This window comes from Kogia breviceps, chromosome 8, assembly GCF_026419965.1.
Source record: "Kogia breviceps isolate mKogBre1 chromosome 8, mKogBre1 haplotype 1, whole genome shotgun sequence".
In the NCBI taxonomy this organism is placed as follows: Eukaryota; Metazoa; Chordata; class Mammalia; order Artiodactyla; family Physeteridae; genus Kogia; species Kogia breviceps.
The window spans coordinates 74,342,783-74,358,859 of NC_081317.1; the positions used below are offsets into that span (position 1 = coordinate 74,342,783).

The 16,077-nt window shown below is 37.9% G+C and overlaps 1 protein-coding gene across 14 annotated transcripts in view; it reads right to left on the reverse strand.

Moving 5' to 3' along the window:
- TRPM3 (transient receptor potential cation channel subfamily M member 3) overlaps positions 1-16,077 on the reverse strand; it is a 514,000-nt gene that overhangs the window by 236,609 nt on the left and 261,314 nt on the right. For all 14 annotated transcript variants that reach the window (XM_059072701.2, XM_059072700.2, XM_067039572.1 and 11 more), the window contains exons 4-5: positions 4,619-4,832; positions 1,156-1,280 (exon numbers count right to left, since the gene is read on the reverse strand). In XM_059072701.2, coding sequence (XP_058928684.1) covers positions 1,156-1,280; positions 4,619-4,832 — 339 coding nt within the window. The remainder of the gene's footprint in view (positions 1-1,155; positions 1,281-4,618; positions 4,833-16,077) is intronic.

Consider the following 16,077-nt stretch of genomic DNA (forward strand, 5'->3'; position numbering starts at 1 on the left):
TTTTAAATTCAAAGTATTTTGCATTGCATTAAAAAAATTGCAGATACTGTGTTGCACTGAAATAAGATGGTTTCATTATACTGCAACACAATAGAAGAAGCAGTTTAGGACCAATTACTTCTCAACCTCTTTGATTAAAATAAAAGTTGTTTTTTTTTTTTTTTTGACTCAGACAGACTTCATGTTACTTAGAGAGAACTGCAAAGCACATTTATTACTCTATGGCAGGCCTTGATTGGGAATGGAGGATTGTATTGATCTGATATAGAGAAGTACTGATAAATAATTAATTGCTAAAATTATTGGGGACAAAAGAAATAAATAATGCATGGCAATCTGTGTACATAGTTTAACTCATACCAGTGGAATTCTGGAAAGTATTACATAGGGGAAAAAGTCTGGTTGTTAGTCGGAGAGAAAAACCCTAGAAGGGAGGTGGGGAATGACCTGTTTGTGGTTTTAAACAAACGAAAAAGAGACCCTGGAAATAAGACAGTGACTCAGAAAAAACAGGACCAAATTCTCTCTGGCAAAACTGTTGATTGCTTGGTCAGTGTGTGGCTCTGGACATCAGAACAGGAAAGAGAAGTTAACAACCTGCTGAGTTTGGTCAAGGGCTTCTGAGTAGTTCCAGAGCAGGAAATAAAGATCCCAACTGTGCCCACTCTTCACCCAAGCATTTAGCAAAGGAAAGACCAACCAGGGAAGCCACAAGTTTGAATGGAAAGAATCTCCCTCTGTAGCCTCCTGTCCTAGGTGAAGGGCACTCAAATAAAGAAGCTGGAGACCTGGGGTGAGGAAAGTTCTCATTTTATGTATCAGTCAATGAATTCATGTTGTTAATTAATCTTAACTGTGCCAAGAGCACTTGCAAAATTTGATGGGTGATAAAAGACCATTGCTTGATTCAAACCAAGAGGGTAGTTGGTAAGTCTTACTTAGGACCTTTCCTAATCCTAAGAACTGACATGGAGTTCACAAAGATAGATTCTGGAAAATAAATAGTCTCCCATAACTATTCCTAACATCAGTTTCATTTTGGGAGGTGGGGGCTGACAGAGTAATCCAGTATGCATAGTTTGAATTCTAATTTTATTTCACTCTTTTGATATCACCTCTATGAGAAGTCACATACAGGGAGCTCCCAGGACTTACATCTCTTCCAATCAGGTCCTCCTGGTTTTCCACAATTCCCCAAGGGGCGATACCTATGGTACATATCTTCCCTCGAGATTTAGATGCATGGTCCTTCAAGGCATCTCCAACATGACGAATAACACCTAAGAGGAAAGAGAGAAGTATTACTCTTGCCTTTTAAAGCAACTACTTTCCATTGATCTAACGGAAATTGTGGTAACTCTTTTTCCTAAGATTAAATGCACTGAATATAAAGTTTTGACACATTTCTACACGAACTACACGTGTTCAGGAGAGAACATAAACTTGCAGCTCTAACGCCAGATACATTTGCTGGACTTGTATATGAACTCTAGTAATACATTTCTTATTCTATCTCATATGAAAGAAAAGATGTATACAATATCTATAAAAAGAATAAATACAGGGACTTCCCTGGTGGTCCAGTGGTTAGGACTCTGCACTTCCACTGCAAGGGCCATGGGTTCGATCCCTGGTCGAACTAAGATCCCGCAAGCCGCATGACCAAAATAATAATAAAACTTCATTTAAAAAAAAAAGAATAAATACGATACTTTAAACCTAGAGAATCTTTTCTTGTATTGTAAGTATAATGATGTGTTAGTATGACTAAGAACTAATACCATGACAATATCCTATAAAAAGCATCATAAATAATATTATATTAAATCTATACCACAGTTTGTGTATGAGTTAGGGTCAGCAAAGAGAGTAATTACTTAGCTCAGATTTTGTTAATCTTGATTTCACCTTCTTATTTATGGATACATAATGTGGAGAACCTGCTTGTAAAGAAAATGTTGACATATTCTGTGGAAAATTTATGTTAAAAATACATAAATACACCTCTTTAGACATCATTCTAATTATTTTCCGCTTCTGTCATAATGGCCTTCCCATCACCACGCCTTTCCTCACCATAGTTAAGAGTGAGAAAATTGAGTTTACAAGATGGTAGGGAACTACCTTTTATCTTTCAATAAACCATTTAAAGAAGATATAATTTCTAATTTTTTAACTTCTCTCTCAAGTGATCATTTTTACAGAAGATATAAAATACATTCTCGGGCTTCCCTGGTGGCGCAGTGGTTGAGCGTCCGCCTGCTGATGCAGGGGACGCGGGTTTGTGCCCCGGTCCGGGAAGATCCCACATGCCGCGGAGCGGCTAGGCCCGTGAGCCATGGCCGCTGGGCCTGCGCGTCCGGAGCCTGTGCTCGGCAGCGGGAGAGGCCACAACGGTGAGAGGTCTGCGTACCGCAAAAAAAAAAAAAAAAAAAAAAATACATTCTCTAAGAAAAGATGCTTCCATTTATACTTTAAGGAAAATTCCACCCATTCTTCAAGGAAAAACTCACACCTAGTTCACCTCCTATATGAAAGCTGAGTTGGATTTGATTTCTTCTCCATTTGAACAGGATTGCAGTTTGTGTATTGTAAATAGTTCAATATGTCACTGTCTTCTTTGGTTCATAATCACATGTGAGGATGTCTCTGCTCAGAGTAAACTCATTGAGGGGAAGGTTGGAGATTAGTGTCTTACTCTCTTCAGGTGCCAGCACAGAGTGAGGGCTCGGAAACCGGGCACTGAACTAACTAAGCACACAAAACACACCAGGCAATTTAATCACAGGAGACAACAGACATGTGTGAACAGCTCAATTCTGAAATATTCCTAAGATCAAACAGAAAGAGCCTCATTTAAAAAAAATCAAACAACAGAGTAGTGTAAGTAGTCACTAATCCATGCTGAGCTGTGTTGGGAGCGTTGGGAAGGATATCAATTTCACTTACTATCTCATCTATGGATCTTCTAAGAGAAAGTACTGATAAAGAAAACCAAATACAAGAGTAAAGGTGTGAATATTAGTTTAGTGTTAAGTTTTTTCCTATTTATATGCAAAACTCATTTGGGGTCCAGTCCTGGACGAGAAGGTTAACTTCATGGTAGCCCCTCCCTCCATCTGCCACAATTCCGCCTTCACCTTTTACCCAAGCTGAGCATTCAATCGAACACACTTTGAGTGCTGGATTGAACACTATGCCTGGAGAGAGGCAGAGGTGAACTCTTTGGTTTACAACATTTATGCTGTTAGTTCTTCTTTTGATATTGGATGCATTTCACAAAAGAAGAAAAACAATAAACAATGTTCCAAGTTCCCCCAAACAGAAGATTGGTAAGCGTTTCTTTTAGAAACCTTTGAGTTGATCTCCACAGGAGATGCAGGTTACGCCAGGAAAGCAAAAGACTGAATAATTATAGGCAAATGATGCCTGTTAAACTGTGAGTGAAAGTTGGAGCTTAAAGCCTGAACAGCCACGAAAGAAAACTGCTCTGTAGATATTTGAACACCACAAAGTAAACAGTAAAGGGCTGGCTGAGCAGGTCATTCTAAGATCATGTCACTATATAGACTGAGTCAGGGTTTCACATACAACGATGGGCACAGGCAATATGCAGATTTTGCTGTGTAAATGAACCTATATTGTTGTGAGCTGAATGTTCACAACTCCTAGGTATGGAGGAGAATTCTGAGCGCAGGTCTCACTCAAACATCATCTAAACTACAAACAAATGAATAAAGAGAACATTGAGATAACATTTTATTTAAAACTAGTTGGTTCAGGGTTATGTTCAGCATGTCCCACTAACTTCAAATGTGTCCACATGCGCAGACTTTGAGTCTTGAAACAAGTCTGAATTAATTTACTGCAGCATTACCTGTCTCTTCCAATTGGCACTTCTGACTCAGGCTGGGGAAATATATCAAAACATTTACAGCATCCATTCCATTATCTGCTGCACATTCATAATGTTCTGCAAGTAAGCACTTAACTCTAAGTGGGTTTGTAATAATTGATTTGACAGCTTGCCTGGATCACAATATAGAAACTCATTTGGCAGGGAGAAAAAACTGCTTGGAGTTCAGAATGGGGTGTGTCTTCTGTTGGTGCAGAGTTGATTCAATGAAATACTTTAAATAATAAACACATGTTACTCCAGACTTTGCTGTCTCCCCAGATGGAAAGGGCATTCTGCAAAATCTAAAGCTATTTGCATCAAACTTAGAATCACTTAAAAGTACAGAGTCTCCAATTTAGAGCAAAAGTTATTCCTTAAAAAATTACTGGATGCCTATTCGGCAAATTGAGGTATTGAAAATATCCTGTGAAATTCCACTAGTCATGTTTATAAATTCTGTAGAGTCAAGTATTAAATATCCCAATATGCTTCTTAAGTGTAAATAATTCTTCTTGGTTGAGAAATGATAGTACAGTTATCATTTAGGTAGAGGAAGGAGAGAGACTCAGTGAAAGGAGCAATAACCAGCAGGTGTGGACACACAGGTGTAGGGGATGAGGTGGGAGAATGTAAATATATTTAACCTCAGGAAAAAATGATCTTAGTCACAACATTCTCGTGGCCTTATAGGTTGCCCTTCTCTGTCCCACTTCCAATTACCTGTGTTAACACCTCCAGTGAATATCCATGCTCCAGTTGTCATGGCTGCTTTGATGAGACCTTTCCCAAAGACTTGCTTGAGTTTTGGCTGGAGTTCAAAGTTCTGTAGGCCCCCATGAACTGAGATGAGGAGCTTGGGAAGCTCCAACTGCCATTCCTTGGTCATCAGGTGTAGCAGAAGATCAGGTTTTGTATCGAAAGATACTCGTACGTACTAGAAGAAGGATGACCATTGATTAGGGAGACAGGGCAGGGCTGACTGTGGCTGCTTATCTTTACTGATTGCAATGATATGTATAGTTACTTGAAGAAAACGTCTTATAAAAGCTAGATTTTTTAAAAAGGGGCAAATCAATTGCTTTACCAAAAGAGCCTTCTAGACAAAGGGATTCACCATTTTAAAAGGTTTTCTTGAAATTCTGAATGATTACAAATTTTTAAATTATGTAACTTTCTAAAATGCAGCATAAACACAACTTTCCCTGGGATGGGTTCTTTGTTCAAAGGAAATCGTATTTATATTTTACCAACCTTAAAATTTGTGCTAATGTTGCTAACAATATAAATAACAATATAAATAATCCCTCTATACCAACTGGACCTAGATATGACTGTTTCTGTGATCCTATTATTTTGAGACGTTTTGAAAAATTCTACAGTTCTACATAATGTAACAAGAATTTAAAAATATGGTAACAGCTGATTATATTTATTTAAATCTAAAAATAACTGCATACCAAATGTTTTCTTTATCTTTCAAAGAAAAGTGACAGAAGTCATTCCAATTATTTTTGTAGAATAGTTGAAAAAAACTGAAGTGCATAGCAGATATCAAGGTATTACCAGATGCAACTAGAAATAAAGTTATGATAAGTATATATAAATAAAATGCTATAAATACATATAATGATAAACATCTATATAACTATATATATGTATACACACATACTCATTTAGGTCTTTAATTATATAAACATTTCATTTCTAGCTGGAAACAACTGGAATACTGGGCAAATGCACTTGAAAGCCTTTTGAAATGTATTGCTGAGCTGGCATGAAAAGAGAGACTATTCAGATACCTAAACAAAGTGGAAGCTGGAATCTCAGGAGGTAAGGAAATACTAAAGCAAGCTTTGGCCTTGAGGCTTTCTCCTGAATCCTAGAAGACCATGAGCATCTGCTTTGGTAGCTTAATGCAGTATGGGGGTGCCTAAGTGCCTAAGGAGAGACCCCATATAAAGCTGGGATACTTCAAAGGGCTCCACTCTCAAGTGTAAGGAAGAAAAATAAATAAGGCTGATGGTCAGAAGAATAGAGCAAGGAAACTTGCCTGACTCAACCTTGATTCTCAGCAGATGGGAAAAAAAAATTCTCCTCTGGTTATTTATAAACAAAAGTGGGTCCTCATACAGGTTCTGGTCCACATTCACACTATCAGTGTGGTTTGCGAAACATCAGAGTATTTAATATAAGATGGTTCTGGTGGGGTAATGGCTCCAGATAACTGTCAGAAGTAAATGAAAATTCTCTGTGGAGGAATACATCATCAATCCAGGTCTCAAATAATTCCCATGGGAAAATAAGCATTTCATTGTAAAAAAAAAAAATCACAAATTACAAAAGGAAGTAAAGCAACATGAATGAGAACCAAAAGACAATGGGTAGCAGAATAAGATCCTCAAAGATACTGAAATGCTCAGAGAATATGAAATAGCTACATTTAATATGTTAAAAAACATGAGAAAATTGAACATATGAATAAAGAACAAGTGATTATAAAAAATGATTACATACATTTGAAAAAGAGTAAAAAAGAGAACTTCTAGAAATTAAAATATAACAATTTAAATGAAAAATACAGGGGATAAATGAAACTACAGATCAGGCATGTTAACTATAGATCCAGAGAAATAAGCCAGATGCAGCCTAGAAAAATAGAGGAATTGAACACATAGAAGAAAATTTGAGAATTTTAGAGGATGTAATCAGAATTCTAGATAGAAATAAAAGATAATGTGGAAGAGGCAATACTTGAAGAGATATTGGTTGGGAATTTCTCAGAATTACTAAAGATACTAATTCTCAGATTCAAGAAGCTCAATGAATCCCAAGCAAGATAAATAAAAAGAAGCCCTACGCACAGATACCTCATAGAGAACACCAAAGGGTAGGGGGAAAAGCCTTCAAAAGGAGCTAGAAAAAAAGACAGATTACCTACAAAGAAACAGTCATTAGACTGATGGCTTAGTTTCAACAGTAACAATGGATGCCAGAACAATGTCTTTGATTTGCAAAGAGAAATTATCTGTCAGTGTAGAATTCAGCAAAAATATCTTTCCAAAATGAGAGCATATTACAGACATTTTTAGACTAACAAAACTGAGAATTTACTTCTAGCAGACTTCACTGAAAGAAATTTTAGGATATATGTAGCAGGCAGAAGTTACATGATCCCAGATGGATGATCTGAGATACAAGAAAGAATGGTAAACAAAGATATTAGCACATACAGGGTAAATCTTAAGAAGCACTGGTTGTAAAATATAAAATGAAAATAGTGTGTAATATATGGTGGAAAGGGATAGAACTAAAGCACTGGATAATATAGCATATAAATTAGGGAGTAGTAATTAGAGTCAAAGCATTCTAAAGTCTATATATTGTGTGGGAGAGAAAAGTTTTAATTTTGGAATTTGTGAAGTATTAATGTTGAAGTTGCATAACCACAAAAAGAATAGACTTGCATGTAATCATACAAACATATGCTTTTGGATATATAAATAAAAAAGATTATGCAGGAGATGACAATTTATTGTAATATTTTTTGGATTGGGGAGACCCCACTGTTGCAAAAACCTTAAAAATTACATGTCGATTCTTTTGTTAAAGTATATTTTAAATATATTTAGCAGAAATGTGAGGCACAAACATACAAAATATGAAAGTAGCTTGATAAATTAAGCTGCATAATCAAGAAATACAAAAAAACCTAAAGTTTCCCATATACATATACTAGAAATCCAAAGAAGTGTTAGAATCTAACAAGCTGGTTCTATATTGATTTAATCTACTCAGCAAAAATCAATTCCAGAATGGAAAGAGTAAAGGATGGCAATTTTAGCTAAGTACATTATATCAAAAGAATTATATCACTTATTTTACATTTGGTAGTGTATAAAATAAGTGATATAATAGCTAGTGGGAAGCAGTTGCATAGCACAGGGAGATCAGCCGGGTGCTTTGTGACCACCTAGAGGGGTGGGAAACGGAGGGTGGGAGGGAGGTGCAAGAGGGAGGGGATACGGGGATATCTGTATATAGCTGATTCACTTTATTATACAGTAGAAACTAAGATAACATTGTAAAGCAATTATACTCCAATAAAGATGTTAAAAAAAAGAATTATATCACTTATATCAATAGAATTTAACTAGAGTTTACAATGTGGGAAACCGAATATTTTGTACACAAACTCTCATGTAGAGGGCAAGAACTTTCAGATATCTATCAGCAGAAATCTTCAACAACAACATGTGCTTTTGTGTCATGCAAGGAGCCTTGGGGCTGGAGAGAGGGTACTGCAGAGGTGGAAGCAAACACAAGTGTTTCTTAAATAAAAGCTTTTAAAATTATCTATTGTTATATTTATTATCTCATTGAGTGACTATAAGAAAGCTATCTATATAATGAATGCTATAAAATAAAAGAATAAAATGTTTTCTGTGCCTGTACACTGAATTTATGCTACTTAAGTAGTTAAATTCTAGAAAGGGATACTTAGTAAAATAAACTAGAACTGAGACTCACAAGGCTTCCAAACTATACAAACAAAGAATGTTCATTGTAGGAGATGCTAAGAAACTGCTTCTCAAATTATTCAGTATCTTTATTTCTGTATCACTTTCTTATTCCTTCACAAAACCCCAACTAAATAAGAATCCATATTCTTCTAAGGTGAGATATAAATTACACTTCTAAATGTAGAAAAACATCTAAAGTATAAACATCGTTCTAAAATTATGTGCCCCTTGCAAGCCTAGATAGTAGTTCCTAAAATTTCTGAAGAACTGTAAAGCTGTAGTCCCAATGATTAGAGAAGGCTTACATGAGAACAGTAAAATGTTTTGAAAAACAAGAAAAGTAGTGTGATTATGGCTTTTGGAACTTCAAGATGCCTCACTGAGCAACCCCACCTGCATGTTTCATTTAGCCAGGTAAATAATGTGAGATTCTGAGCCACAGGTAGTGTCTGGGAACAGACACACATACATTACTAATTAACTCAATGTGAAGAGATATGGCAATCATACTAAATCACTACAGAGATTGTGTAATAATTTTAGTATGTGTAACCTAGCTAAATAACATATTATGGGGACTTCCCTGTGGTCTAGTGGCTAAGACTCCATGCTCCCAGTGCAGGGGGCCTGGGTTTGATCCCTGGTCAGGGAACTAGATCCCACATGCATGCTGCAACTAAGAGTTCACATGCCACAACTAAGAAGCCTGCATGATGCAACTAAAGATCCCACGTGCTAGCAATGAAGATATTGCACATGTCACAACTAAGACCTGGCACAGCCAAAATAAATTAAATAAATAAATAAATATTAAAAAATAACATATTATGGAGTTCATTATTTATAGTAATTAGTAATAATAATCTTAATGCATTTTTAGGAATAAGTCTCACTTGGTAAATAATTCCCTTTGGGGCTTCTAAAGTTACAACTTACCAATAAGGAACCCAATTTACTGATCATGTGAGCAGTTCATTGGAAAGTGACCAATGAATCTAGTGAATATGTTAAAATTCCTTTTGAACCAGCTTTATCTTTTTTCCTAGCTAGGAAACGAAGAAAAGCTTGCTGGTGATCATGAAACACTTGTTACTCAGTTAATAAGTGCTCCAGTGGGGGAATATATGAATGACCTTAGATCACCTTGTCCCTGGTTCCCTGTCTTACAGACTAACAAACAGAGGTATTCAGTGTCTGGCCTGTGTAAAGTCATGTTGCTCATAGGCTCTCTATGCATATTTCTCTCTACTCTCAATTTCTTAACTACTGAGAAGAAACCCCAAACCTACAATCAAATCCCTTCTGTTCCAGGTACATACACACTGTGTGCTTTACATGCATCATTTCATGGACTCCTCCCAATTATGAGGTTGGTGGCATCCACATTTACGGGGGACAGGAAAGAACAGTAAGTTCAACAGCTATTAAGTGGTGATGAAAGGATTCACACCCCAGGTCTCTCTGACTCCAGGTCCTTGCTCTTGACCGCAAAAACATAAATGCCTCCTCTCTCCTTACCTCTCCTTTTCCTTCACTTACAACAAAGCAGTCTGCGAGTCCTAACGATCCATTTCTCAAATGGTGCTCTCATCCAGGCCTTTCCTTCTATTGCTTCAGTTGCTATTTTAAGAATAAATAAGAGGGAGATGCAAGAGGGAAGAGATATGGGGATATATGTATATGTATAACTAATTCACTTTGTTGTAAAGCAGAAACTAACACACCGTTGTAAAGCAATTATACTCCAATAAAGATGTTAAAAAAAAAAAGAATAAATAAGAATGCTCTTTACTAGGATGTCATTTTGGGTTGTGGCAACAATCCTACTGGCTCCTCTAACTCTGTTCTCAATGAGACACCAACAGGCAGATTTCTTTCCCCAATTCCTTTTTGATCATATTATTTCTCAATTCAAATAGTTACATCATACATAAACTCCCATTCTGCCTGTCATGGTCCCCACAATTTGGCCTTACCCTACTTATTTAAGAGGCATTTCCCCGCTTCTCTCTGTATTTGGCTAATGTTATTCCCCAAGTCCTAGAAAACCCAGTCCCTCCCCTTTCATCTACATAAATCATCCTTGTCTTTCAAAGGCTCTTATTGACTGCTCCTTGGAATGCAAGCTCATGTTGACTCAATGTAACTCTCAGTCAAACTCAGTCTAATATATATTTTTTTCCGGTCGTTTCTTGTTTGTGTCAGTTTTATCTCCCTATTTGCAAGATCTTTGAGTGGAGGGATCATATTTGGTCTGACCTACGATTTTGGATAAGCCTTTCAGTACTGGCTATGATGTAGTTACAATCTTAGAAATAAAAGGGAGTTTAGAAATATCTTAGCAATCATGGGAACTAGAAATACTCTATTTCAGTTCTTCTGCTTTACAGATGACACTGAGACCCAGGGAAGGTGAGTGACTGGGAGTCAGAATTAGTTATCTAGTAATCAACCACTCACCTAACCAAAGTACTGTTACACTGGAAACTCTAGGTTGAGCCGTGCTTCTCAAACTTTAACATGCAAAACTCACCCAGGGGACCTCAAAAATGCAGGTTCTGATTCAGTAGGTATGAGGTGGGACGTGAGGTTTTGCATTTCTAACTACCTCCCCAGGGACCACAGGAGTAGCAAGGATTACAACTCTTCCCCAGACCAAAGAGTCTAAGTGGTGTGTCAGGCGTTTATCACTGGGCCCAAGGGAAGAAAGAACACTCAATATTTTACAGAAAAATCAAAGAGGAGAATGGAGGAAATAATGGAAAATTACTCAGGCCATGAGAAGCAAGAAAGTGCAGCCACTGATAAGCTACTCAATTTCAACTACCTAATTCTTTTTTTTTTTTTTGCGGTACGCGAGCTTCCCACTGTTGTGGCCTCTCCCGTTGCGGAGCACAGGCTCCGGACTCGCAGGCTCAGCGGCCATGGCTCACGGGCCCAGCCGCTCTGTGGCACGTGGGATCTTCCCGGACCGGGGCACGAACCCATGTCCCCTGCATCGGCAGGCGGACCCTCAACCACTGCGCCACCCGGGAAGCCCCTCAACTACCTAATTCTTTTTCACCAGGACTAATTCTTATACAAAGGAACACATGATTAATGACAGCCCACCCCTGATTATCCAGAAACTGATAAATAACATAAATACTGGGTGTCCCTGTTCCTTTAATGTTGGCCATTATTTTAGATTTATTTTTTCCTTCCCTTGGAGAACAAAAGATTTTTTAAAAAAGGAAGCATTTAAATGAATCAATTTGTTACTTTTTGTATGTTATTGTTTAGCAGCTCAAGGAAACAGTTCAGAGATAAGAGGATAATTAAAACTAAGGGATAAAATGACACTTCATGATTACCTGGAGATTTCAATTTTTAAACTATATTCGTATACCCACAAAAATCAGGTTATTCAGTAATTCTCCCAGTGCTTGTAATATAACAGTTAACTCAGGTGCCAAATCAGCAGCTTCAAGGTCATAAATGGTTGTACCCAGAGCAATTAATCAATTCCTGCTCAAAGGTCAATGTGATTTGAAATTAGGAGCTATTTCGGTTGTCAAGATAAGCAATTTTGACTGTCCACTTGTGAGCTCATTAATTGCCAAGGGATCACCTTACAAATAACAAGAAATCTTCCTAATGTGTATATTAAATTTTGTTACCTGGGCAGTACTCTGATGTGGTGATGTGTGCTCCTATTTACAGGTTTCCCAATCACGTGTGGCATCATACTCTAGCATCAGTTACGGTACTGGCACTGTAAGTCATGTGATCAGTTTGAGACCCTCTCTTGTGAAACAAGGGTGATCCTGACCACCACACAGAACACTAAAGATTAAATTCTGGGAAATGCCTGGAATGGCAGAAAAATCAGTATATGTAAATTGGATAAGAGTTACAAGCACTCGCATTATAAATGACTTCTGCATACAACAGGATCCAGATAACTTGCCGTTAGCTCTTTAATGTCCCCTTCAAAGCAGCCCTTTGTTTCTCAACTCTGAGCTATCTGAGCAGTGACTGGTGCAAGTTATAAAAAGTACCTGTCCAGAGGGAAAATGCTACCTCTGTCTGGCTACCTATCCTATCCTTCTCCCTCATGCCCTTAGCTCCTTAATTTTAATTTCTAGAAATAAACTGAGCTCAAATGAGTTACTCATGCCTGCACTGCCATCATTAGTGCCTCTGCCTGGCAGCATAAACCCTGTGTGATGAGCTAATGAGATTCAGAAGAGCATCTAAAGAATGTATTGTATAAAACAGAAGTTAGCTCTACTTGAAATTGTACTATTTGATCTATTCTTACATGCTTTGGAGGCCAATGCATACAAGTGTGATTTTCACAAAAACACGTATTTTGAATTCCAAACCACAAACTTACAAATGAAATTTTTCAAGTGAGACTATAATAGCAAACTAGAGCTTTTCTTTTGTTCGAATGGCAGAGGGCTTTGGTAACTAAAACTCTTGAGTTTTTGCTTTTTCCAGCCGCTGAATTTATTTTTGTCTAGCAGGTGATTTCACTGCAGTTTTTTCTAAGGCCACTCTAACCTGCTTCATCATTAGAAATGTTACTATTCACTTGTCAAAGCAGAATTCAACTTTACTATGGCCTCACTGCATTACACTGGTACAGAGGTGTCACAAACCAGACAGTATCCTTCCCTTTACAACACCCAGGGCAGGTGAAGGCTGGAAAGTGGAGAAGCAGCCATCACTACTTAGAATAGGCTGGGGTTGCTTAATTTAAAATAATAATAATCTTCCTTTGGTATTCTGATCTTGACTTGCTGTGGAGCAATTTGTCTCTGATAATTAATCTGTCACCTTTTCAGCCCTAAATATTTATTCACATCATTTTTCCCAGCTTTTTAAATGAAAAGGGAGGATATTTACAGAACAACAAATCTGGTTACACTCTAGGAAATGGTAAATGACAAATCTTTCTAACTCTCACTGCGAAGCCATCTTTAATTTGGGGAAATAACCAATTGGTGTATTTCAGTAGTACTTTTTCTGAGTAATGGAACTACTACAGCTAAATCTATTTCAACAGTATTTTCTTTTTTCTTTTTCTTTTTTTTTTTTGTGGTATACGGGCCTCTCACTGTTGCGGAGCACAGGCCCAGCGGCCATGGCTCACGGGCCCAGATGCTCCGCGGCATGTGGGATCCTCCTGGACCGGGGCACGAGCCCGTGTCCCCTGCATCAGCAGGCAGACTCCCGACCACCGCGCCACCAGGGAAGCCCAACAGTATTTTCAATGCCTTTCTTCCGAGCCTGTAGTGGGAATTTGTCCCATTTTCCTTTCTGTTGAGATCCATGACAAAGCATCATTTCATTTTCTAATTCTCTGTAGCCCCATTTTAAATGAGTATTTTTAATTAAAGTTGTGGCCAAGGAGAATATGTTGCATCAGACTGCTGAGACCATTTTGCTGATATCAGCTTTCCAAGTCCATGGAGCCGTTGGTTTTGCACCAGATGTTTAACGATTATGGTGGTTTAATGTATGCAAAAGTTCCCTAGAAAGAAAATATGTGGAATGCAAACGTAAGGTGTCACTGTTATTGGATTCCTAGTTTGATGACCCACAAAACTCTGGGAATGAAAATGCCATTGTAATTTATTCTATATTGTTTTTGTGGTTCTTCAATGTTAGATAACAGGTGCTTCCAGGTGATGGATGCTGATAAGCCAAAGCTAAAGGTTTAGAAATAATATAAAACTTCACTGAGCATATGACCTAGATGCAGGGGTACTCTATGAATTTTCTGCCAGAATTGCTTTTGTATAAAATTTTCTAGAACAAGATGAGTTTCTTGAGGAATGTCGGTTCTTCCTTCTCTATAGGTCTGTGAATGAGATCAAAAGTTTAAGTGATATTGATACATTCTAGTTTTATTCCCAGCTTCAGAAAGGTTTACCAAAGGTACTGCCAGTCTAATGGTCTACAGATTTCACCGTGGAAACTGGAAAGCAACAGAGCAATTACAAAAGCCCTCAAAAACCATATCATGTTATATAAAGTTTCTTAGTTAGCTATAGTCCAGTGATTAGCTATTTTGTTTTGTGAACTGGAATTTATTTAATGTATTTTGTGCATGTCAGTCAATGATTCCCAGATCAAATCTGCATAATGCAAAGAAAGATAATTTTTTAAAAATCAGATTTAATCCTAAAGCATTTTAAGAGTATAAGGTTGTAGATGTCATGCAGCCGACAGCCTCCCCACCCCCCTGAGTATCTCCTCAGTTTTACCTTCTCCCTCTCACACACTCTCTGGTAATGCTCAGAGAAGAAGGCTTGCATCCTGGCTGACTCAACAGTTACAGCTCTAAGTGGGAAAATGAAGCACAGGAATAATTCTCTAAATTATACAAAAACTGTAATAAGGGGCTCAACCTGATCTAATAAGCTGAGTAAACAGCAAGGGAAAACCCAAAGAGAATTATGTGGGTGACTTAAGAAGTTTAAATACAAGTCCTTAATTAGATTATACTTACCTGGTCTATAAGTCAGCTCAGCATTAACTGGAAGAGATGATTAGCAAGCAAATAAGGGTCTGTCTAATTAAGTCCAGCACTGCTTCCTTTTCTAAATAATTTAATAGACTCAGCCCCAGATAAAGAAGAGTCTTTGAGAAAGGACCCAACAATGTCTGCTGTTGGGCCATTTTGGTATTGCTCTCTCAGTCAGTTTTAAAAATGTACCTGGAACCCAGTCTAGTAAGAAAATGCCTAAACCAGAGCTTTGGTGTCTTAGTACCTTCTCCCTTGGCCCTCATGTTCTGGTTTTTATGAGGCATCTTCATGAACTGCCAGGTTGTTTAACAGCCCAGGAATGGATTTGGGGGACATGAATTTTTTAGTAAGATGTGGCTTGGTATAGAGAAGAGAGGAATGAGAATCCTTCACTTACTGTCAGCTCTGAATGTCTTCATTCTGTGTCACAACTTCTTTCTCCGTAAAGCGTGAGAGATGCTGGTTTCACTGCTATCTCACTGGGGTTTGTCAAGTCTGAGAACTGAGGACAGAATACCACAGAGTCCTGGGAAGGGCTCAGAAAATGGCTCCATTAACCTAGGATATAATTTTACAGAGAGCTCTTCCTGCTCACAGCTTTTGAGTGTAATTAACCTCATCAAATACTAGTGATTTTATAATTCTATTAGAAAGTTTTCAAAACCCTTATAAAGAGTTAGAAACATAATAGTAATTAGCTTCATTTCAAACATCTATTATAGGCTGCATCAGGAATACATGACAGAGAAGAAACAGAACTGAGGGAGTGCTAAGGATCCTGAGTTTGAGAACTATCTTTGTCAAATAATTGGGTGACTCTCAGAAAATAATTTAACCTCTCTGGGCTCGAGTTGCCTCATCTATAAAATAGGTAGAGAGATTGGGATTATTCAGTATTTTTTAAGCCTGGCTGAACAGTAGATTAACAGTAGAAAACACTTTGGGGACCTCCCTGGTGGTGCAGTGGTTAAGAATCTGTCTGCCAATGCAGGGGACACGGGTTCCAGCCCTGGTCTGGGAAGATCCCACATGCCGCAGAGCAACTAAGCCCGTGCACCACAACTACTGAGCCTGTGCTCTAGAGCCTGTGAGCCACAACTACCGAGCCCGCATGCCACAACTACTGAAGCCTGTGCACC